General features: G+C 37.1%; 1 protein-coding gene across 1 annotated transcript in view; it reads left to right on the forward strand.

Annotated features, from left to right (window-relative positions):
* BMP5 (bone morphogenetic protein 5) overlaps positions 1-25852 on the forward strand; it is a 53979-nt gene that overhangs the window by 19091 nt on the left and 9036 nt on the right. The window contains exons 2-4 of the mRNA XM_032183494.1: positions 4574-4766; positions 10144-10292; positions 20697-20894. Coding sequence (XP_032039385.1) covers positions 4574-4766; positions 10144-10292; positions 20697-20894 — 540 coding nt within the window. The remainder of the gene's footprint in view (positions 1-4573; positions 4767-10143; positions 10293-20696; positions 20895-25852) is intronic.

A 25852-nucleotide genomic window follows, 5' to 3' on the forward strand; every position in this document is an offset into this window, starting at 1 on the left:
TCCAGCCTCTGCTTTCAATTATCAGTCATTAGAGGCAGCACTGAGTAATTTCAGGAGAAAATGCCTGGAACCTTTGACCTGTTTCTGTCAGATAAGCACAAGTGTTCACTGTAGATAAACTATCATTTCATTATATTCAAGATGTAAACGAGTGTCGTTTGTAGTGTATCGGCTTACTGTAACCTTTATCACCTTGAAGTGATTAAAACTGACTGGTTTACTTAGTGCTTATACAAAGAATCCAGAGTCAAACAGTGAAATTCAGTGAGATTAGTGTAAATGGCCCCTTATAATTACATGGTCTGTAAGACCATGCTTTGGCATGTATAAGTAGTAGTTAAACAGTTACATAAGTTGATTAGGGAAGCTTCACTATTTGTGAATGCAGTTGGGATCCTAAGACCTTATGTTGTAAAATCAGCCTGTTTCAACCTGGCTTTGGTTTGCTCCCCACTTGCTAAAGAAGCTTTCACTTTCCATACATGTCACCACATACCAGCCTCTTCAGGAAAAGCAAAACACATGTCAGTGGGGAGCTAACTGCTAATGAAGGAACACGTATAATAGTCCCTCATACACTGTGATATAAACTTCTTGCCAGCACTTTTTACATTTTTTTAAGCTCAGTCAGACATTTATAGCTGAATTGATAATATACTGATTACTTATTGCACATCCATCTGTGTGATTTATACTTGTGTTAATGAAAATTTGTGAATAATACTTTCTCTTCATATTAAAGATGACTAATTTTTCCAAAGTATCTCTGTGGTGTAGATTTGCCTTCAGTCTTTTTGTGATTGGGCTGAGTGTTAGTACAGTGTGAGTATTTCATCAGTGAGCCACATGGGTGGAAAATATCATTCTTTCCTATCTTACACACACAGGTGTTTGTGATATTCCCCTGAGCTATGATTTGTCTGATGTAACCGTAGTGCTGAATATATTAGTTTCAGGTGGTGTAAAAATATCAGTTCAAAAACCTGGTGCTAGGAATCCTGATCAATGACAGCAAATGAAGAGTTTTGTTGTAATCAGAACTGACTATATACTAGTTCTTTTTAATTACAAAAATGATATGCCTCTGATGGTTAAAAAAGGACTTCCTGATATTCTGGTCAACTATTTTTTAGATGCCGTGATCTGTCCCACAGAGAAGCTTTTTGGCAGATGAACTGAGCAGAGCTGGAATGACATGAGAATGATCTGAAAGAACAGAATATTTAAAAAAATCTTAACCTGTATTTTTTGGGCTGCCAGTGCTAATGCACTGAAATAAAAATACTTGAGACATGGTGCTCCTCTGCACTCCATGTCATTTCAGCAGTGCAATGGACCCGATAAGACACCTTACTGTGCATTCAAAGTCTTTCCTAACAAGACACTTTTTAGATGTAGAAGAGATCTAGGTTTGTATATTATTTTCTGTATTAAAATACTCAGTATCATTAAATAACATTTATCTTTTATATTTTGTAATTCAAGTCACTAGACAATACCACAACATTGTTTGTTTTGTTTTTTTTGTTTGTTTGTTTGTTTGTTTTCCAGTCTGCTATATAATGCAAGATCTTGACTTGTCTAAATTCATAAAAATTGTTTTTATGTTTTGTGCTTTGGCTTACAGAAATTTACGGGTTGAGAATCTGGCTCCGATGCAGAGGGTGGGACTTCCCTGGAATCAGAGTTTTTCATGAATTTTAGTGCCTGTTTTATACAACCCTTTATTTGTGGAGTCTCTTGCTACTTCTAGACCTGCCTTGCCTGCCAATTCTGTCCTGGCAAATCTAGGCCTAAGGAAAATCTGAAATTCTGTCCCTTTCAGATGGCAGTGCTGTCTCTTCCTGGGTTATATGTGGATAAGTAATATCTGTGTTAGCTGTAATAATTAATTTGGGGCTCTACAGACAAGGGCTATCAGTATTCTTCCAGCAGTTGTGAGTGGTCCTGAGAGAATCCCGTCGGTGTTATTGCAGTGTGTTGTAGAGGTTTGTGTCCAAACTGCAGTGTATATGGAGACAACTGCTGTTTCCAAACTAATGTTATTAATTAGAATGTACTTGTAAGAAAGTAGACAAAAAGAAACCTCAAACCCAAATAAAAACAGCTCAGGCCAGGAGTACTGGCATTTAATACTTTTACTCAGTCTAATTCTCCAGTGCTTACTCACAGTGAGTTGTGCTTAGTTACCCATGAATGCTGGTAAATACTTGTTGAATAAACACAAACCCAATATATTACTGCTACATTAATTCTGGCTTTAATATATCTTTCATTTGCAGATTATTGACATATCTGTCCCACGTTAGCCCAGCAATCCTCAGCTACAACATTAGAAACTTGTGGCAGACTCTTCATACTAGAAAAATCCTCCCTGGTTCAGAGCATTTGCATATGCTAATCTCTGCCAAGTCCTTTCAGAAATGTACATTTAAAAAAAAAAAAAAAAAGGCAAACAGACCCCAAACCTCAAGTTAGATCTCTGTATATATCTCACAGCTTAGAGCCAAGCAGCGGAGCTGCTAAATAGACCGTATCCTGTTTCTCTTCAGTAGCAGCCCATTCATCTCCAGGTACAGAGCAGCCCGTTTACATGCTTCTGCCTCTTTTCTGCTTTACTTTTTCTACGTAGTGTAAGATGGCAAACCCACGTAAGCCAAATACACACTTGAGCCAAGTAAACCTTGCAGTTAGCAGACAATTTTCCTTTTGTCAGCCAAGAGAAAGTTATTTTCACTGAAGATAAAGTGTTCTTATAGCCTATATATTTTATTTTTGGTGATTCTTAAGGCAACACAGTTTTGTATGTTTTCAAAAACTGTGCTTATAAAAACAAGAATAGTTTACATTTTTGCAGGGATGAAAGGGAAGTGTACTGTAAGGGATACCTCTGTGGCCACAGGTGACTTAGCTGCTAACTACTGCTCTGAAAATAATGTAAATACTTTTGCTTCAGTTGCTTTCATTTTAATATGTCCATAACCATAACTTTATATGGCAACACCAAAACAGGTTTTTCTTTTGGCAGATTTCTGTTTTGTAAGGCTACATATGCATTATAACATGCATACTACTTAAATATATGTACAAACACATTGTGTACAAATGCATTGTGTATGTATGTAAATTTATGCAGATGTAAACATAAACATGAATATATAAGTATAAATATACATCTATTGTAATAATACATATATTTTATTGTTTATACATGTAATGAAGTAATCTATACCTACACATTTTCGGAACTGAGGTTGTTCCTCTCTCAGATCTCAGGACTGTTAATGCCAAAACTCAGTAAGAGAGCAAGGGTTGTAGGATGGAGCGTTTAGTGCAGCTGGGTGCAGTCACAAATCTTTATCTGGTTATCTGAATTGAATCCCAGCTCTGAGTGTTTGGCTTTGTCCACCATCAGTCCGGCAATGCACCTCAGGAGGAAGGTAGAATTTCTCCACTGCCACGGGGCACTAGGCACAGCTTCTTCACAGGTCAATGTTACACTCCATAGAAGGGAAAACCATGGATGATTTTCCTTTCCACATCTCTTAAATCGAACTATTTGTCCTGGAGAATGGTTATCAGACAATTCTCTATTGTCTGATATGTTCAGACAATCTATGTCTGAACTATGGCCTGTATGTTCACTTGCCACATCAAAACAGATACTTCTTTGCAGGAGTGGCTCCCAGCTCAGGGCCAGAACCGCAGCAAACATCTGAATTAGCCCAAAATCAGTTGTACAGTGAAATCAGCTAAAATGCTTTGTCCACTCCACTTTAAAATTCCGTGTGATCCTGAATTAAGCAGTAATGAGTTTAGTTGTTTTGTTTTGTTCTTTAAATTGTGGTGTCAGAAACTCTGGCAGCTGCCCTGCACACCCTTCCTGTTTGAGGGGGCGCCTCAAGCCAGGAACACCCCTGCCTTTGCTGTTGGGGTGCCAGAACCTCTCAGCCCTGATTCACGGCTCCTTCTGACCACTAGCAAGATGACACTGATGCCATTAGACTACAGCATGTGTTAATTTATACGCGACCACTTCTTGAATATATAGTGGTTGTAGTGCACTTTAGCACTACTTCAGGATTTATTACATTGAGAGGGAATGATCAACTTTCCTCTCAGCTGCCTGGATATTAGTGGCTATTAGTGTTTTACAAAGTCACCTACATCTCTGGCATTACTGCTGCTGGGCTTACAACTAAACTGAAGTCCTAAATCCTTCTGCAGCTTTAAGTTTGTCCATATTTCTAGTTACTTTACAACATGCCTTCTTTCTTTTTCTTTCTTTTTTTTTTTTTTTTTAATTATTATTATTTTTTATATTCTTTCCACTCTGGCTTCTGGAATTTTTATAAAAGCCACTGAGGGTTTTTCCTTTTGAACTGAAGACACTTAGCTTGTGGAATTTCCTTTAACTGGAAGTATGTCTGGGCTTGTGGTTTTATTATTTGCACAGTTTTATATTGTCCTGTTTGTTTACTCCTAAGCATGGGGAACACTCTATTAAGCATGGGAAATGGGTGTTGTCTCTCACTTTGTCTCTTTAATTTGCATTCAACTCTTTTTCTAACAGTTGAAAGAGACAAGGACTTCTCCCACCAGCGAAGGCACTACAAGGAATTTCGGTTTGACCTTACTCAAATCCCACATGGAGAAGCAGTGACAGCAGCTGAATTCAGGATATACAAAGATCGAAGCAACAGCCGCTTTGAGAATGAAACAATTCAGATTAGCATATACCAGATCATCAAGGAGTATCCCAACAGGTACCTTGCCAGCATAAGTGTGTTATGCCTGAAACAATGTCCCAGGTTTCTATCTGAATTAGAGAGGTGATAACTGACCATAAATGTACCCTTGGCAAGGCATTATTGCTATCGCTGTGGCTTGTGTTGCATTAAGTCCTAGGCAACGACAACAAATACTGAGCAAGAATAAAACTTATCTTAAATGTAATTTATTCCAGGTTTATGGAGAGTTGCATATCCAATCTCATCAAACAGTCTGCCCATGGACAGGGGAGGTGAAGGTTCATGTTCTTGGTGAGCAAATGGTGGATTTGTAAACTCAGTTAAGTGTCTGGATTTGGGAAATACACCATTTGCCAACACTGACATACTATAAGCCAAGACTCAGCTAGCTCCTTAAAGACAGATAGAGTGTTCAACTTTGCTGACTTTTGAAGGAGTGTGGCTTTTTTTGTATGTCTTTTAATGTTCTGCAGAACATGATTAAAAGATGGAGTCATGCACTGTCTTTAAGATGACACATGGTGCTTACAATAACACTAAAATTAGAGCAAATATGTCACACATGAGCAAATCTCCGATTCTGAGTATGTAGAACAGTGCAAGTGACATATTTCCAAGACTGTGCAAAACCTACAAAAATTAGTAAATTACCAGATTTGTTGAGGCAAAGTAGCTAAACTATTTAGTAGTTTAAGTAAGAACCCTGTAAGTAGAACATTGAGCTTGTACCTTCCAGGTGAGATCTCTGAACACCAAGTTATAAAATCGTTATGGTTATAAACAGGGAGTTATTTTGTGTCAATGGAGCAGAACCAACAGGTGGGAAAGCACTTATCCTTCCAGAGTATCTTCTGCTTTCTTACTAGATTAGTGCAGGATTTTTTTCCTCTGTGTCCAGCTTACAAAATTTTGGTTGATATAGGTCCCCAAAGAAGCTTCTTGGAGGAAGGAATGAAACAGGAAGGGAAAAAAATATACCCATTTGAAGAGTATAGGTCAAGGCTAGGGTGATGAAAGCTCTTTACCTTCAAGCTCAACAGAATTAATTTTATTTTTAAGAACTAATGGGAAAAGTTGATTTTCTAATCCATTTTAATGGGTTTTGTTTTTTTGTTTTTATGTTTTCTCAGTGAGTGATTTCCGTTCTATTTCACAAAAGGGAAAACAGCTTAATCCTTTGAAGCAAGATGAAACTTAAATAGCATCTGGCTTGTTAAAATGACAATTGTCTCTATTAAACCATTGCAGAATACTAGCACTTTCTTTCAATATCTCATCTTCACATTTCTAAGCATTTCTAATTCTTCACATTTCTAAAAGCACCATTTCTATTTATAAACATAATTTTATATATAATATATATAATATATATTAATATATATATATTTCCATTTATAAGTATAAAAGCCCCTTGTCTTCTGATGGAATCACGATGCCAGAAAGGTGCATGTGCAATATTTGCTTTTCACTAGTATAACTAAGGAAACTTCAGACTTAGTCTAATCGTCAAGTGTTTCCCTCCTATTGCTGATTTTGCTGGTCTGTACTTATACATGGACTATATGGAGGTATATGGAGGTAAATGTGTTGAGGTAGGAGAAGATCACAGCCTCTCTAGTGCTCATATTAGAAATTAGGAAATTTTCCTACTTGCTTCTTTATAACTCCAGACAGAAGAGCTCCCAAAAATATTGTATTATTGGTTTCTGCAATAAAGTTTCAGTTTTTGCTTTGGGGCTCAGACTTCAAGAGTTTGTCCTACATGTGTACATGAGATTTTAGGTGCAAAATTTTCAGATTTAGCTGCAAATTTTTGTGCAACTGCCATGCTCCACACTCCCTGCTAGTGTCATACCACAACAGAGCTGCTCAGTTTGACCCTGGCCATCCACCTTTCTTTTCTCTGAATGGGAAATGTGGGTATCCGATGGAGTCCTACAACCTGCTACAGATTTTGCTATGCCTTTAGGCAAGACGTGGTCATGGTTTATTGCTTCTGTGTTGCTGACTTTATAGTTGCAGACATTTTTCTGTCTCTATGGCAGCATGGCTGCTGAAGCATACTTATTGAATTCACTCAGAGTTTGCTGAAATGACAGTCTTTGAGATTGAAGTTTTCTATTTGTTCTAAGGAAAAGTGTAAAGCACAGCCAATGGCAAAGCAAACTTTCCTACTTGGCCCTGCCAATGTACTCCTGCCCTGATCTTTTCTCATGACGAAAGTAATGTGCTCCAACAGGCCAAATCCTTGTTCATGATCTGGTGGCAGCTAGCCACTAATTTAACTAAACCCGAAGGATTCTTCCTGCATTAGGGAATCCTCAAGTGGCATTAAGATACTAGAGCAGCTTTCTGGAATGAGGCGAGAGGTGAAGCAGCGTTATGGGGATGGCCAATTACATAGTAATAGTAGTCATGATTTGATCTAGTCAAAAACTTTGCTGGCTGTCAAGGAACGTATAGATGGTTTATTCCACCTTTCCTTGCTTAAATGACCCAGGAGATCTGGAGCTTCTTAGACGTTCTGACCGTAGCCTCTTTGCTGAGATTCTTGACTATGGTAGCATTTCTGTTGTAGACAATGGGCTGTTTGGGTCCAACTAAGCTTAAACAGCCTCCATAAAGGTAAAGACAATCAGCTGTATTCTGTCTGAATGTGTTCATTGTTGCATTTCATGCTATTTACAACATAATGCCTTGCTTTTTTTATCATATGTTGTAATTTTAAATAGATTTTAAAAAAAAAAAAACACTAGAGCCAAAATTTGCAGCTGTTTTTCATCTTAAGTGTGATTTTTGTTTGTTTGTTTGCTTTATTTCTCTTCACAGAATAAAAGAGACTTTTAAAATTAAAAATGTCACAAAATGTGATGAGAAATTTCAAATAATGGTGGAAAACTGAACCCTGAGCTGTCACTGACTTTTGAAGGGTCTGGTTTTCACCTGATGTTATACGAATTCTGGAAAACAAAACAAAACAAAACAAAACAAAACAAAACAAAACAAACAAACCAACAAACAAACGAAAAAACACTTATTGTCCTGAGTAATATTTTGAATTTCTGTAGTAAATGACTATTGTGTGGACCAAATCATTTGCACTGATCTGGAGACTTTTTCTCTATTTCACCATCTGTTCTTAAGAATCAGTTCTATTTTTCTCTAGGTGCTCACAACTTATTTTTAGTTTGTTTTCTGAGTAAATGGGTAAGAACAGTCTGCTGGCTATTACCATAGCTAGATCCTGCTTGCAGGAAGGTAGGCAAGAAGATTGACATATCAATGCCAAGACAAAGTGGTGTGAATTTCTGCTGCTGTACAGAATAATAAAGCCACACTGCAGGAGAAAATCTATCTTTTATACAGATTTCTGGGCTGCACCATTAGTAGTCCCCTATTCTGAGCTGGCACTTAGATATTGCACACACTGACTTTTGAGGACTTTTTATATTATTCACAGCAAAGTTTGGAGCTGACAGAATCTATATGGGAAAATGATTATGTATTCCAGGAGGAGACAATACAAATGTGAAATTATGGCACTGTAATATTGCAATACTTTATATTCTAAACAGTTTTACAGTTTTCTATTAAATTTATTGAATGATACACAATATATTTACAAATAACCATGTCAAAGCCTGTCGCATTCAGAATTATACCATTCAGTTTTAAAGTTCTGATAAAACTGCTTATTAGAGAAAAAATGGGCATTTAAGACTCCAGAGAGTACTATTTATGAGCTTGTGGTACGTTGTTAATTTGTTCAGTGCTAGTGTAGCGAGTCAGGCTCTTTTAAATCGTAAGACTGTTTTCATGTTAGCTCCAGAGGGAGAAGGTATGTTTTCTCCTTGTGTGGTCATTCACAGTGTTCTATTAGAACACAAACGGTACGAGCCCAGCAAAAGATTATCCCTTAAAGGAAGGCAAAAAGACAAATTTAAAGAAAGCTCTTTCAATTTCCTTTACCTAAAAAAAAAAAAAAAAAAAAAAAAAAAAAAAAAAAAAAAAAAAAATCCTTCATTGTTGCTGAGCTCTTTGACCTGATTATGTAGATATTTCTCACATGTAAGCAAATGTTGTATGCTTGTCTGAGTGCATTTTGTCTTATTTTTCTAAGCGTTGAACAAGCACTGTTTCAAGAGCTAAGCAAGATGTTTTTTCAGTGTAAAAGGCTTGTAGTACGTGTAAAGTGGTTAGTCAAGATAAAACAGTAAATTCCTACCATGTCATTGTGATTAAGCAGCATAAGAATACAGTGACAGGAATGTCATAATTTTAAATTTACTTATTATACACAAAGACTGTTTCCATCTCTCCTACTTCTTTAAGCATATATTCATGCTGTCTGTAAGGTAACAATTCAGCTTTAAGGTCCGTGCAAGCCAAGTCTGTCTTTAGTTGTTTTGGACAGTCAAAATGTAAAGTAAAACACTTTTTTCTTGGTATTGTTGTTTTGATTACTATTTATGGCAGAAAAGGAATAGGTTTCTCTAACAATAGATTTAAGTTTAAAAGGCTTAAATGGTGAAAACAGTTTCTAATAATGCGTGCTGCTTTGTAGAAGCATGTAAAATGAAACTGATGAGAGTTAAATATCTTGTTTTTAGTATGTTCATTGCAGTAAATTATTTGTGATACAGATGTGGTTCTGGAACCAATTGTGTCAGGAGATATGTGAAAACAGAACAAATAAACGACCCATGCTAAACATTTAGTAACACAATTATACTAACTCCCCTGAGCAGCCCTTCTGAATTACTGGAAAATTTCATGGGAACAAATCTGAGAATATACCAGGGAATCAAGGGTTAAAATGTAATAATTACGTTATTGAATCGATATATAATTTCTACTTTGATATATAGACTTATTTTCTAAACATCTGTACTAATATGAAACTGTCATATATTCATGTTTCGTTATATGATATAACTGCTGTCATATGTTATTAATAACAGACTTTTTTAGCAATGCTATTCCTTTGAATTTAGTTGAAATTGGAACGTGATTTTGACATTTTTTGTCTTTTGCACTGGACGGTTTATAAAATTTAATATTCCTGAGACGTTCTGGTGCTGAAAGATGAATCCTTTATACACAGTCTCAATTGCATATTTTGTGTATTTATATCAGGAAGCTAGATTTTTCAGATTTTCCAGAACTGCAGCTTTCATATGATGAGAGTCATTTCAGATAGGCTTGTAAGGGGAAATACCTATATTATACTTAACAATTATATGCTGGCTACAGCACATGCTATGCTGCGTTATGATGAGGATGTGTCAAAGGATTATTCATTTGGGCTGGAGGAAGTTATTGTCAGCAAGGAAGTTAAGGGCAAAAAGTAATAATATTTGGATGTCGTAACTTTCTATTTTCTTTAATTTAGGGATGCAGACTTGTTCCTGTTAGACACAAGAAAGGCTCAAGCTTCTGATGTGGGCTGGTTTGTGTTTGACATTACTGTGACCAGCAATCACTGGGTGATTAATCCACAGAACAATCTGGGCTTGCAGCTCTGCGCTGAAACTGGGGACGGTAAGAGATTTACTATAGATCATAAGTCCGTATATGCTCTTGTCATCCTGTTGCCCTGAACCTTTTCTGGATGGGTGTTTTTTAACTCTGCTGGGTGGCAATCCATGGAGGGTTTATAAATGAAGAACATAGGCTTGTCCTGCTGCAGCTACGGTCTGGAAACTGTTTATTGTTCTTAATTCTGTAGAATATAACAATTATAAGGCTAACTGAATCAAGCTAAATTAAATGAAGTTTGGGATAAAAGTTCTTACATGAAAAATCAAGTTCCATTTTAATGTTCTTCCACTGATGATTACCTACATGCAGTTAGGACATTCTAGCAGATTTGTGGAATTTTTAGTTTATAAAGTTTCTAAATATCTTTCTGGGCTGAAGCATGGAGAAAGGTATAAAACAACCTCTGAATATTTCAGAAATGACCTCCTAGACCCTGATACTAATGCTGTAGAGAGGTTAAGAATAGGGTAATTTGGAAATTGTTTTTCTATCCTTCAAAAAAAACATTAACCTCAAAACTTTTTTACCTTGAAATGGGTCAAAACTTTGAAATCTTGAAAAAATTTATTTGCTGAAAATTAGAAAGAATTCTAACAAATCTGAAGTAATAACTGTGGGTTTTTTATAGGACAAATTTACTCGACTACTACATTATTCACAGTTATACAGTTTATTAAAAAGTGAAAATGCATCTCAGTGCAAAACACGGTTTTTAGAGGTGTTCTTTCTTAGACTTATTTAGAAACTAATACAAAGAGAATTATATACCTTTTTTCTGTGATGGTTCACTTAATCTGTATTACTTTACAAGCAAACTTTCAGATTTGGCTCTTTCTTGTCAAAAAGCTTTCTGTGTCAGAGGTCAGGGGATCTATGATGCCAGTTAATCTAAACCTTAGCTGACATAATGTTAATGAGTAGCAGAAGAAACCCTGGTGTAAGGATTAATATATATTTTTTTTCTTCTTTGTTCTGGCTATATTTTCTCATTGTTTTTGATCTGCATTCTCCCTCAGGCTCAGCTGGGCTGTGAACAAAGCCCCTCATACTTTTCTGGCAAGTGCTCTGGCTGCTGGAGAGTTATGGAAAAGGCTGCCATGGGCTCTGATGTCCTCCTTTAGGCACAGTGCTGTGAAAAGCCTTGAACTGGGGTGCACAATTTCACCTAACATTGCTCACAAAGTTCAGATACAGTCAGCAGAAAAGGAAGGCACGGATACTAAGTTGACCACATTGCTGCTGCATTCGACTCTTCAAATGGCCTACACCTGAGCATGAGCTGTGCATGGGCATGGTTTTGTTAAGGCCAGTTTTAAGACCTTAACATTTTGGAGAGGTGACACCTCCGTCAGTCATCCAATGAGGTGGACTGGCTCCCAGCCAGTTTTGCTGTTCCAGAATAAACTCCATCCTTAACAGTCCTCCCCCCCCACGCACCCCCCCCCCCCCCACCAGAGATTCAAAAAAAGAAATTCTTGAAAATGAAATACCCATGAAAGGCACTCATTAAGAAATCCTGGAACTAGCAATTTGTTGGTTCTAGCCTCAACCTTATATTCATTCAGGAAACAGCAGGAAACAGCAGGAAAGTTTGTATGGATAAAAGGAAACCTTTAGATTAATACACTGAAGAAATTGTAAAAGAACAGTTTATATAAATATTTCCTCTGTCTTACTCCCAAGATCAGAAAGGTGATAGATAATTTTCTATTTTAAATTCCAAAGCCACAGGCAGCTTTACCTTCTGCACCTCACTTATTTGAATTTCTCAACACAGCTGCTCAAGTGAGGAGGGAATTCTCCTCTTTCCTCACTTTCTGTTCCCTTTTCAGTTTATTCATGCAAGAAGAATGCCCTTCCAGAGAATTCTCAAAATTTAGAATTCTCAAAACTATTGGGAAGACCTGTGCTATACCGCTTCATTTTAGCATAAGGAAAATCATCCTTTCATGCTCTTACAATTTTGCTCTTAAGGCTTTGATTATTTTTATTGGGTTGCTGTTACTTCTGGAAGCTATTAGAAACACCAGCAGTCGAATGACATGTTTGTGTACAGATGAAACATGAATTTTTGTACATGACTCAGTTTGTAGTGGACTCTGTTTGCAACCCAGAGAACCCCACCCACCTTTCCTCCAACCACTTCCCTACCAAAACCCAGGGACTCATTCAAAGCAATAGAAAAACCTGCCATTGGCTCAAGGAAACTTCAGGCCATGCAGGTCTGAAGTACCTTTCCACATGCCTTCAGCTGCCCATTATGTTTATGGGAAGTATAGGAGGTCTGCCCCCATAACTGGAGAGATATTTGTGATAAGACCCTGGTAATTTCTGAGACTTCAGGGTGCTACTGTGTTGTTATCATTATCATTAATAGTAATCTTTCTTATGGTTGTCTTTCAGTGACTTTTTAAGCAATTACTTGTGGAGATAAAATTCTCTAGTGATCCCTGAAGAAGATACATATAAAATAATAATGTCTATGTAAGGAATAAAAAAAAAAAAAGTAGCTATTTAATATAACAGTGTGATAAAAACAACTCTGGAACAATGTCTGGTTGCTGTAATTCATATTTTCCCCCCTTTGAAAATGCTGAAAAAATACAAAAAGCCACATGACATTGGAATGTGTTTTCTTTTCTCTTTAAGACAGTATTTGGTATCATACGCATCATTTTCACATGAAATGTAGACTTTTTCTCTTAATGGGACATTTTATTTTGAACAGTAAGAATAAAGGTTTGCATGACACATATGGAAGCTGTCAACATATAATGCACTGTTTCCCTGGGGCTGTGGTAAATTAAGGTTCTTTTTTTTTTTTTTTTTTTTTTTTGATTCTCTTTTTTAAAGTCTCCTCAGCATTCTACAGCATCTCCTTTTGGCCATTTCCCTCCTTTTGACACCAAAACTCTCCATGGTGTTTAAAATGAGAGGTGATCATTTTCACACTGATGGAAGTGCGGGTGTTAGATGAATTGCAGCATAAAATCAATGCAGATGCAGAAACGATTTGAAATGCTCCATGTGATGCTTTTCCTGTATATATACCATATGTGTCCTACGACTTAAAACATGTTCCAGTGAGTCAGCACCTTTGTATTAACACTTAACATTTTTATAATTAGAAGTTAGCAATTTGCACATCACTTCTAATGGAAAAGTACAAATCTGCAGGAGCCTTCTTTTTGCTGTTTATGTCAGTGCTGAGGAGAACCTAATGTTGTCTACAGAAAATGGGAGAGCGAGAAAGCGTGTAATTATGATTACTGTTGATCCATAAGAAAAAAAAAAAAAAAAAAAAGAAACAGATCCCAAATATACACACTTCAATATAACATCCTGGGTAGCCTTCGTAGCCTGTACTTCTGTGTGTTTTCCTGCCATGGACTGCTGCCATGGCTCTCAGCTTATTTTCCATCAGCCTGTGCATCACAGAGTTGGTACTTTGAAAAACCCAAGCTGATTAAGGTGATTTCTGTTATCATGTAGTCCTAAGGCAGGTTTTCTTAGACTTCCTTGCTGTTTGAGGTAGGCAGACAACAACAATCTTCAGTTCCCTGACTGACTCTTACTTCAGGTATTTTATTCTTTTCCTCAGAGCAAAGGGAAACTTGAACAAAAATAGGTTCCCTGATCCAAGTGAAGGCTGGGGAAGGCCAAGTCTTTCTCCAGCACGTACTTGGGTACACTACTACATGTGTCCCCTGGAAGGGGACGTTGGCTCCTACTCCTACATGCTACAAGAAAGACTGGGGAGCTGCTTCTTCGGTGTCATGGGGGAGACACTAGGAGACCCTATATCCCTGTTTTTTTTTGTTTGGTTGGTTGTTTGGTTGTTTTTTTTTTTTTTTTTACCTTCTCCTCATCTCAGCCTGGGACTTTCAAGGTCCTTTCCTTTTCTCCTATGAAGCTTTTAGAGGCAGCATGTCCACCTTCTCTTCTGGGGAATGCACTGCAGGAGGTGGCCAAATTGCTTTTAACCCATAACAAACTGTGGCAACACCCTGGCTCTTACAGGCAGTTGGCTGCACACTTTCACGTTGGCCTTGACCTCTCCTTTACAACACTCAGTGTTACTAATCTCATTCCGAGGTTGCCCCAGTCAACCTTGGCACCTACCCTATGTGACCACAGTATCTGGCAGGTAGACCAGAGGATGATGCTGGGTTGTCACATTTAAGTTCTTTGGTGGAGCTGGTATTTACAAGGCAAAATCATCAGGAGTGATTTCACCTTCATTAGCGTCCTTACAGTGGGGGAATTTAGGATATATATATATATTGATATATATATGGACTTTGGCAGGCAATAGCTCTGCCTAAATTCTGAGCCATCTGGAAGCCATATAGCCATGTTAGCACAGCACTGAACCCAAGCTAATATATCCTGCCCCTCAGCAGGTTTTATTAGCTTGGGCTCAAGCACTGCCTAAGTACAGCTACATGAGTTCTGGTTCAGAGCTGACTTTGGCCAAAGTTATATGAGTAAATTAAACATGCTTGGGAATACTGTGGGGCACTGAGCTCTGCTGGTGTGAAACAAGCCAGAGGGACGACTCTCTCAGCATCCAGAAAAAGGGTGGCCACATGGCAGCCACCACAGGAGAGCCTGGGGACAGCTGGCACTGGCCGTGAGCATGGTAACAGCACCTTGGGTGGCCCCAAGAAGTGCGGATGGTCCAGCTCCAGCACCTGGGAGCGCTCCAGGGCACCCCTTACTTTTTGCAAATAGGTGTAACCTGTTTCCAGCTGGGTCAGAAATACCATCAGCATTTTCATGCATCTGCTTGTAGCCAGCAACGTGAACACATTCTGTGTTAGTACGGGCACACTTACTTGAGAGAGGCTCCTGCCCCTGCCACCAGTGCACACTGGAGCATACTGGTCCTGGCTGTTTGGCTGTGCATCTCCCCCCCTGCCCTGCTTCCCAGGCAGATGAAGAATACATCAGCATCTAAGCTAAACCAGTAGTTTCTAAACCAGTAGTTTAGGAATAATAATAGTAAGAGTTTTTGCTTAGTTTCATTCAGAACTTTTTTATCCATTTTGTACTTTTATCCATTTTATACTTTCGTGGATGACCAATTAATCTAATCTTTCCTTGTTTTATGGTCTTCCTGAACAAATTCTTAACTGTTCAGAAAAGCCTTAGGGCTCCCATAGACAATTCACCGTTTAAATATACTAAATACAAAGGATAAATCAAGCACTTAAGAGTTTTTGTGTATGATTACATCTGATTTTTTTGTGTAAGCATACATGGTCCTGCTGCATTATACAACATGCCATGGTTCCTAACGTGTTCACAAATTATCCCAAGTGATTTCTTCAAGAGCTTTATGAATACCAAAATCAACACACAAAAAAAAAAAAAAAGATATGCAAAATTCATTTAACTGAACAGAATAAAAACAACAGAATGTAAGATTTTAATAACAAAGGCTGGAACTTCAGTTTTGACTAAAGCTGCGAAGCCTCGGAAAATGACACAGCAGACCATCCAAGACCACCCATTTTTCAGAATTCCTTAAAGCCTCCAGGGAGCAGACAAGTCAATAAAATACATGAAACTTGTTTCAAAAGCTGTATTTTATGTCCATGTAGATAAATGTGTCCACCAAAGGAAAAGTTTGTGCAACAGTTTATGGAGGTAATCCAGTAGAGAGAGTATAAAATACTTCAGAGTTGGAAGATTGTGGATGCCTTATATATGGACCATCATATTTGTGTTGTTAGCTTTTCTTTTTTCATTTTTTAAATAAATCTTTATTTAAGCTTTGATAGCCAAACTCTCCCTCAATTCTGTTGTTTCCATGAAGTCCCATTGCTCACAAGAACACTGTTCAAGCATGAGAAATCAAGCAAATTTCTATCTAATTTTGAAACTACCTAGTGAGCTTTCAGACTCAGAACCTTAGAAGTGTGTTTGCTCAAGTTAGACATTATTGGACCTTGTATACTCAGGGTCTTTCTCCAAAAGGACTTCCCCAGTCTTCATGGGGATCACTCCCCACAAGAAGAAAACCATAGATGTGTCATTGGAATGTTTTGGTATTTTTTTCAACAGACCAGAAATGAATTCCCAACATCACTGAATTTCATAATTCTATCTACAAATATGTAAAATTATTACCAAAATAACTACTGTGACCTAGAAGTAGTGGTTAATCTGTAAAATGTGTTTTGTGGCTTGTTGAACACTTTTGAAAGTAAATAAGTGCTTGTTTTTCATAACAAAATGAGTGGTTTGCTGCAGTTCGATGACTCAGGACAAAATAATGGATCTTGGAATCACTCGTTGTCCTGTGTTGCCAGTGTAAATCTGGCCAAAACACATAATGGCTGAAAGCTCTTGCAAAATTAGTGTCTGCTCAATGCCTTACATAAAATATATATTGCATGAGGAGAGAGAGCCAGGTCACAAATCTTACCACTGTCACTGGCATCCATGCTGGCGATCTCAGAAAAAGTCAGGATTCAGAATGCCATGAAAAATGAGGTGATCTCTCCAAGTCAGGACTGTGAGACAGATTATTATTGAAAGCTTGAAACGCTCTTGCATTTCCATTTGGAGTAGCTGGGGAAGAAAATGAATTTTTAAGATGGGACTCAATCAGTTTATGAAAGGAGGTGTATGCTGTTACTGCATGTGACAGCAGAAAACCATTCAAAGGAGTGACACAACAAATAGCTCCAGAGTGTTTATCCTGAGTGCTGTTCTTATTCTGTAGGTTTAAAAAAGAAAAAGAAAAAAAGAAAAAAAAAAAAGAAGAAAAAAAAAAAAGAAATTAATAGCATTGTTGAGGTAGTACCTTTTAAGCTGAATGTCACAGCTATTTTTGAAACAGATGTTCCTTTATTATAAGAGAATGTTAAAAAGGAAATAATATTAATTCAGTTCAGTCACTCAGACCAGCACTTCCACACAACCTTTTATGCAAACTGCTAAGGGCACTTTACTATCAAATAGAAGAAAAGCCAAAAATAAGTTTAAATGCCAAGTTAAACAAACACATCTTGCCAAGGACTCAGAATCATATGAATAAGAAGTAAGGAGTTGAGCAGATTTGGGACATAATGCTTTAAACAAGTTTTAAGTCCCTGAATATACCTGTCAATATGGAAAAGAGACAATAAATTATCATAGCAGGATTGAAAAGCACATGCCAGAATAAGAGGAATACAACGGCTCTAGATTGTCCCTGCACAAAGTCCATCTATTGCACTTATTTATTTTTGCTAGGTGTATCTCAAATGCAGTGGCTAGGTTCAGTGAAGTGGGCATCACCAACTGCTGGTTTCTTACATTGTGTGCATCTATACAGTCTGAAAAAAAAAATAAATCTTTGAAATCCTTAGGATTAAAGATATGATAGAAGTATAAAAATAAAGCCGGTTTCAGAATGCTTGACCATATTTGATTCTTCTTCAGACATTCTCAAGAGAGGTAGAGATACACCTTGCTCTTTTGGTTTTCCAGTTGGGTGAAGCCGTCAGGGAAGATATGGGGTCAACCTGAGCCACTCAGGTGACTTTAGGAAATGCTGCTCAAGTATCACAGTAGGGAACAACTGTGGTAGAGAGACCTGAATTTCCAGTTGCCACTGAGGCCAAGAGAAAGGTTTTATAAATGGTTACTATAAATGATAAACTACAACCACTTACTAAAAGTGAAGCCCATGGATGCTTCTTGCTACAAAGACCAGTTCAGGTTAGGGTAAGATTTTTCTTACTGTGTCCTGAAATCCATGCTACAGAAAAAGGTGTGGTCTGCAAGACTATGACAAGACTTTGACTGAGCTCCTGCTATAGCAAAATGCTTGATGTTTTTCAGCGGTTTTCACTAAAGGACAATAGAAGTTCTGTAAATACAAACTTTCTTTTGCACAGAAGCAACCTAAAATGGAGACATATGTAGTTTGAATTTCAAAATAGTTTGAACTTCAAAACCAAACAGTTCAGAGAGCCTCCTCAGAAGAAATTTAGTGTCTCAAGGGCAGTGTATATTTTGATTGCTTCGTCGTCTGAAGGTCAGAGTTAAGCTAAGGTATATGATAAACCAAGAGAGAGAAATTTGATGATGAACCCATTGAAGCCAATAAACATTTTTGTCTTAACTTCACTAGGAGCAGATTCAGTGCATATACTATTCATGAACTGAAAAAACGGGTCCTAAAAACTCAGGCTGGCTGCTTAAAAGATCAAACAAATAAAGGAATAAAGTCACATAAACTGTTTCTGTGTGTAAAAAGGCTGTGGGTTACAGGCTTAATTTTTATGGTATATCTCTATACCCTGAATAAGTAAGTAAGCCCTAACTTGTGGAATCTTAATAGTCATCTCATTGCTGAAGTCTAAAGGAAACCCAGAGGAAACTTAATAATATTAAAAGTTATTTTAAAGGGAGTTCACATTGGTTTGAAGGATATTTTGCTTCGCACACAATATCCACCATTGTAAATTCAGAGAACCTAGATTTAAATTCAGAAAACCTACACACATCTTTACAGCACTCAGTATATAAATCTAAAAGTATTCTTAAAATGTCCACCAGTAAGGTATTAATCTTTTACAGATAAAATTAAAATTCTGAAAGTCATTGGAACAAAAAATAAAGAAAAATAATAAAAAATATTCCCTCTAGAAATGAGGGGAAACTTGGAACTTTGTGGTAAGAGGTTGGTTTGTCCATGTTCAATGAATAGAGAATAGTCTGTACAGTTTTTCATATCTGACTTGCAACAGAATATTTGAACATACAGAAATTAATGTTACTGAATTATTTAATAGTTACATACATAAATACATGAAAAGAAGAATTAAAGAAACACAAGACTAAAAAGTCATTTAAAATGAAATCAGAAGCTTCAACAAATATATTTTTCCCTTGCAGTCAAAAAAGTAATTATCAAAATTGTTCAGAATATGTTGCCAATTACTCTGCTCCATAACTGCTAACTTTCTCAGTTCTTCTCCTGCCTTTGCTGGGCTCTCTGTCACTGGAAACATCTTAAACCAATTTAAAGTGCTACACCTGAATAAACATGTTGTAAAAGTGTTTATGTATTGAAGTGGGTCAGTTCAAGGTATGGTATTTGGCTGGAACTTCTAATTTCTCTTTTTACTGCAAAAGGGCTGCCAGAAGGAGGAAGTCTGAGCTGAATTAATACATTTGTTACAGTGGAAGTAGAATGGAAACTACTTTAACCACAAATCAAACTGCCTCTTTCATTTACGCCAGTGATAGAGTTTTTCTAAGAAATATAGACTCTGGCGTACAGCCACTGTACGTTTGTGTTTGAAAAGGAAACCTATATGCTTATTTCTATAAGGTTGATTCCTAGGCTTATTTGTAAGTTCTCTTTCAGGGTGATTAAGCTAACAGTATTGCAGGTTAGCGAGGCAGATGCTCCTTTGTTGTCTACGCAACAAACGCTTCCAGCCAGTTTAGAGGAGTCCTCCGATGCCCTGATGCCGCAGCGCGGGCGATGCTTGTGCCTGCGCCTCCCCATTTAAAGGACCTCTGTGTCCCCCACCCAGCACAGCTGCACAGCTTCACATGACACTGTCTCGTTTTCTGACGGTTGAAGGGCTCTGCATAATACACGTATGCACAAAAGTGTTTATGCTGCCAAAATAAATTCTGTTAAGAGCAAGGGTTTATTTGCTAAAATGTCACTGATGCAGTTTCAGTGACTTGTTTTGCTTTCTTTTCTTTTACTGAGGTTTAGATCCTATAGTATAGTGAGGCTACCACATGGTCCTGGCTGAACAAATATTTTAGAGAAATATGCACATCCCTTGGGTACCGAACCAAAATCAATAAAGTCCATATTTCAAACCCTGTTCTCTTGAGCAACTGAACACCTTCCTACTTTTACTAGTGAATGGACATCAGTTTGAGTAACACTGTACAATATTTGTTTTTAAAGCAGAGGTATATTTATTATCCACGCTTCTCTTTGCCATGTATTTGCTTTGGGGATATAAGTTTCCACATCTGACACCCAAGCGATGCAAAAACTAGATGACTGCATTACATTATCCTTTTGATAGCCTATAGATCTTAATGGGACTCATTTATTTTTTCATTTCTATAATTGTATACATGAGACTGAATTAAAATATCCATGTATTGAATAATATATACAGTGTATGGAGACTGTACTTTCATGCAATGACAAACTACCTGTAAAGCTGTTGAAACTTTTGTAAACTGTTGAATTTTTTGTCCTTTAAGTTCTCTTAAACAAAAGAAGGTTAGGATTTCTATTCATGTAACTTCAAGGTTATGGGCAAAATCCTTGCCTTCCTTCAGTCACTGGTGGAAATCTCAGTGTGGCTTCAGGAGGGGCAGAACTTCACATAATGTATATAACTTGTGATTTCCATTGCTTTATAGGTCGAAGTATCAATGTTAAATCTGCTGGCCTGGTTGGAAGACAAGGGCCTCAGTCAAAACAGCCATTCATGGTTGCATTCTTCAAGGCGAGCGAAGTACTTTTCCGTTCTGTCCGAGCAGCCAACAATAAAAGGAAAAATCAGAACCGCAACAAATCTAGTAGTCATCAGGAGTCTTCTAGGATGCCAAGTGTTGGGGGTAAGACGAAGCTATGATTTACTAGTCCATGTTTACAGGAGTTATGGGCACCTGCTCAAATGCAGTGGTGTCTCAGTAGCTTAACAAGACATTGCTCATTGGCTGAGCTGTCAGAAACTGTGTTCCTGCCCTGTTTCTGCCTGCCCCCATAGCTTTGCTTAAACCTCTTTTGTTATGCTGGCTCTGAGCATGATCTACCTTCTGTGAGTTGGTTCACTTACATGTATGACTTAATTTTATTTGTATTTGAGGTGTAAGTAGAAAAAAATGTACCGCTGTTTCTCTAGTTTCATTTGCAGATCTGGAACATAGTTATTTCTGAGGTAGGTGACTTAGAGGGATGCACGTGTTCCTTCTGAAGATCCTAGGTTTTGTAAAGCTCCTAACATTTATAAAGGCACTATGGATCTCTGTTTATAATTGCTTTGTTTGTTTGTTTGTTTTTGAATATTGAAAGGTTTTCTAGTGTTCTGTGTAACTATAACACAAACAACTATAACATCTGCACAACTAACTTTTAAATCCCATCAGTCAATATTGTAGGAGAGCAATAAGAAATAAATAACAAAAAAGTTGCCAACTAGGCAATTTTAACTTCTTATTAGTAAACAAAACAAAACAAAACATGCCCTATATCAAAAAGGTATTATTATCCATTACTTATAAAGTGATACTGACTAAGCATTCTCTCCTTATTATCTATTTAAACTTCTTCAGAAGTCTTGTAACTCAGATGTGATTTAAGAACGCACATCAGTTAAATTTGCTAGCTTATGCTAGCCCTAGATCCATTCACTTCAGAAAAAGAAATGAATTTGCCTTTTGGATGATACTATTTTGATCAGCTTTGGTTCTGCAGAAACCGTTCCTTCTATTTTCCTGCTACCATACAATGCACTTCTGCTATTTTCATAAAAGGGCTCAGGACTGAATAGTACAACGTGAGGTTTTCTTGTGTTGTTTTTGGTTTTGTTTTCTTCAAATACAGTTAAACATGCTCTTTGTAACTGCATTAAATCTAAAATACTCTCTGTTAGCTCCAGGGTAAATAATATTCTCTCTGAACAAAAACAGAAAAAAAAAAAAAGTTAAAGTCTTCTAACATTTTCTGGAAAATATTTCTACTAATTTTGAGAATTATATGTATATATATGTATTGAAAAACTAATCTAAGTGCACAGTACTTTTAAGGTACCTAAATATAAGTATCATACTTCAAATTGAATCCCTTCTTTCTAGTCCATGAGGAAATGAAAACTGAACAGGTTTGTTAAGCCTGCTTGATTATAACAGGGAAGATGAACACAAGCTCCCTGCTGGCTTAACTTGGGAAAAAAAATCAGCCTTAACACATGCCAGCAAGTTGCATCAGAATGAGAATTGCCTCATGAAGAGTTGTATGTATGTCTCAAAACACTGGTCAGCCTCATTTATGCATCCAGTCTTGCTCCAGAACTGCTGTAAAACAAGAAAAATCAGAATATCTCTAGTGAAATGTGCATTATGAAACAAATTTTCTCCTAACCTCTTTAGGGCCCCAGCCTGCATAACCATAGATATGCATCACTGTATATGTTGATCCATGCCATATTTCTGTCCAAAAGCTTGTTAGCTTCAGAAAACCTTAGTGTTAGAACAAAATTAGATTAAGAAGCAATTGCATGTGCAGTTGCATCAAGGCAGAGGCAGCAACCTGTGACTGGAGATGGGGGTGGCAAGATGTGGGCAGGCTGGAATAGGTGGCAAAGCTACATGTAGATGAGTAACCACAGCCTCACATAGCAATGTCCTCCTTAACAAAACTGCTTGTAGGACTAGCTTCTGCACCACAGTAAACTGACTTTCATGCTGTTGCCTTGCAGTTTGCACCAGCAGTCCCCATATCACACATAAACAAACTCCTTTTGTTTGTGGGCCCTTAAAGATCAGTGATGGGAATTTTCATGCTGTAAGTGAAAAAAAAAATAATTAAAATCTGTGAATGAGGACATTGATGACTGCAAAGGTAATATGTGCAGATTCTATCCAGATGTTGTAATGTGAAAAAATGATGTGAATGAGAGAACACATTCTTATTTCCCATATCTTTGCATCTTCACAGCAAACAAGCACAGCCTGCTATGAGGGAAAAGCTATGCCCTTTTCCTCCTATATTCCAACTTCCGGAACTGGACAAGTGCATTGCATGCATTGCATTGTAGCAGGCTTCTGGGAGGAGGCTGAGTCTCGTAGTTTTGCACAGCTTCCAGAGGTTTCCAATCCTTCTCCTCATTTTTCATCAAAGAAAATCCCAAAGATTACTGCCCATCCTCCTCCTCACAATGGTCTGTGATGCCACATTCAATTATCATTTACTCCCTGATGCAAGGCCCTGTGGAAGTAAATGACACAGTGGTGGGCAAAAGTCACTGTGTGATGTAGGTGCTTGTTTCTAAGCTTGTTCTACAGCATCCAACTCAGACTTTGACAGTGACAAATGCTCATCTAGGTAGCCAGAGCCAGGTAGGTGTGTTGCCACTTATAAGTCACAGTGTTCAGTTATATTTTCCCCAAATTTACTCCAGTCCTTACTTCCTTTTATTTTGAATTTCTCTCTCTCTCTCTCTCTTTTTTTTTTTTTCCCTCTTAATCTTTTTCTGTTTCTTTTTCCCATTTTTTTTTCTTCTTTTTCTTCTTCCTTCCTGTTGCCTTTTGTCTTTTGCTTTTTGTCTAATTTCTTTTCTATGTTTTTGGACCCCACTGATTAGCTTTACTGTATTCTCAGGACATCAAAAAGGACAACCCTGCTGGGCAACTCAGTTCTTCCACTGAATTACACACATTTTTTAATTATTCATGAGGACATAGACAAACACAAAATAGAGAAAATAAAATCTATATGCACCAGTTATTATTATACCAGCTGGGTAAATGTTAGCATATTTGGTGCCAGCATCCCTATGTTCCTAAAATCTTCAAAAGAACATGACCTCAGTGTAGTGCAAAGACACAGAAATTAAACTTAGCATTCAGACCTCACCTGCCTGCACAGAGGATTGAAGTGTTTATTACTTATCCAGTCTATCGCAGTCAAACTGAAGATAAAATGAAAAAAAATAAAATCAAAACAAGACAATTTGTTCCCGAAGTACCTCATATAACTGCCTCGAAACAAAGTCTGACTTTATTTTTTCTTTTTGAACATTACTAAAAAGTATATATTGATACATATATAATCAGGCACTAGAGGATAACCACATCTGAATTACATAAATTTTGGTCATAATGCAATGAGATTAAAAAAAAAAGCAGTGCTTAACTGTGCATATCCTGTATTTCATTGGTTGATGTCACACTTATTAATGAAGAACATGTGATGTAGTCATGTCTCAATGTCTTTATTTTCCCTGCCAAAATAAATAAATAATAATCCTTTTAAAAAAATATTACATTTTCTTGCCCTCCTTCCATAACTCCTTCTGCTACCTAGGGGTTTGGACCCTAACTGCCGTCCCTGATAATGTTGGGAACAACATTTAATTACCCATAATGGCCTATAGTTTTGCTTCTTGACAGAATAAGCATATGGGCCTTGAAGCTGCATTATATGAAATTGGATGCTTGGCACCAAACCTTGTTATAAATGTCACATTTGATACTTACATGCAATGTTACAATAGACACAATGTTTGTCTTGTATGAAAGATAGAATTCAAGGAAGGAATACACATTTGCCTGAGTTTAGCTTTCTTCATAGGTGTGTGGATTAGATGGTTTACCGATTCACGTCTTCATATAAAATGCAGACCACCATATCAGGTAACGTGGTGTGACTGTGCATCCACCCCTGGTTAACCTATGTTCAAGTAATTCAGAATATCAAGACAACATGTCTCAGCAGTGATGCACATATTTATTATGTAGCCTTTCTCCTTTAACTGTAGACACTTCTGCTGTATTCTGGTACAAAAACTTCTGTACATATTCTTAAATATGGAAATGTCATGACTGAGAGAACTTACAAAAGCACAACCTTCAGCTTACATTAGTTTGACTGCTTTGGTGCAGTCTAAAAACAGATTTTGATTTCCCTAACTGTCTCATATGCATATCTTTCCCACATTTTTCAGTCATAGATTGTTTTTTTCAATGTGACTTGCATTGTATATACTGAATTTAAAATTCTTATTAATGACTGAAACATAAAAGCTCAATATTTACCTCCTACAAATGCTGATATTAGTGAAAAACAGTATACAGATCTTTGTAAAGAAAGAGTAAGACAGTTCAAATTTTTTTGAACTTAAATTTCCTTTGCACTTCCCTTACTTGTAATGTAAGTGCAGAACATACCTGACACAGGCAATTCAGCACAAGGGATAAGTAAGGGGTCTTGGTTTTATTGAAAGCATATAGATTTTCGGAAACTCATCATGTCTTAGAGTATCCTGCCTTGCTTTCGGTGGCTGCTCCAGAAAGATACAGGAGTTCTATAGGATGTGGGCATATACTTTGGCCCTACCTGCCCCGGGCAACAGAGGGTATCTGACGTGGCAGCAGGTAACTAGTTACCTGTGGAGAACTGAGCTGAATCTTTAATGACTGTCATTGACAAATAGCTCATTCTAAGAGAATGCTAGGAAAATGCTAAGGCTAGGAAAGAAAGTAGTACTCATCTTTAAAAAGAAATGGGGTTTGGGATACTATAGGTATAAGGTAGCCTAACTTAACACTCATGACAATATTACAACAAGTTATTTAAAACTGCAAATGGATATATCTCAACCTGTGCACAGTTTTTGACACCATCTCAGGAAACATTTTGGGGCCCAGGTGTTTTCAACAGAAGATATATACATAGCTTGATAAGAAAAGAAAAGAAAAGAAAAGAAAAGAAAAGAAAAGAAAAGAAAAGAAAAGAAAAGAAAAGAAAAGAAAAGAAAAGAAAAGAAAAGAAAAGAAAAGAAAAGAAAAGAAAA

Source organism: Aythya fuligula, chromosome 3, assembly GCF_009819795.1.
Source record: "Aythya fuligula isolate bAytFul2 chromosome 3, bAytFul2.pri, whole genome shotgun sequence".
In the NCBI taxonomy this organism is placed as follows: domain Eukaryota; kingdom Metazoa; phylum Chordata; class Aves; order Anseriformes; family Anatidae; genus Aythya; species Aythya fuligula.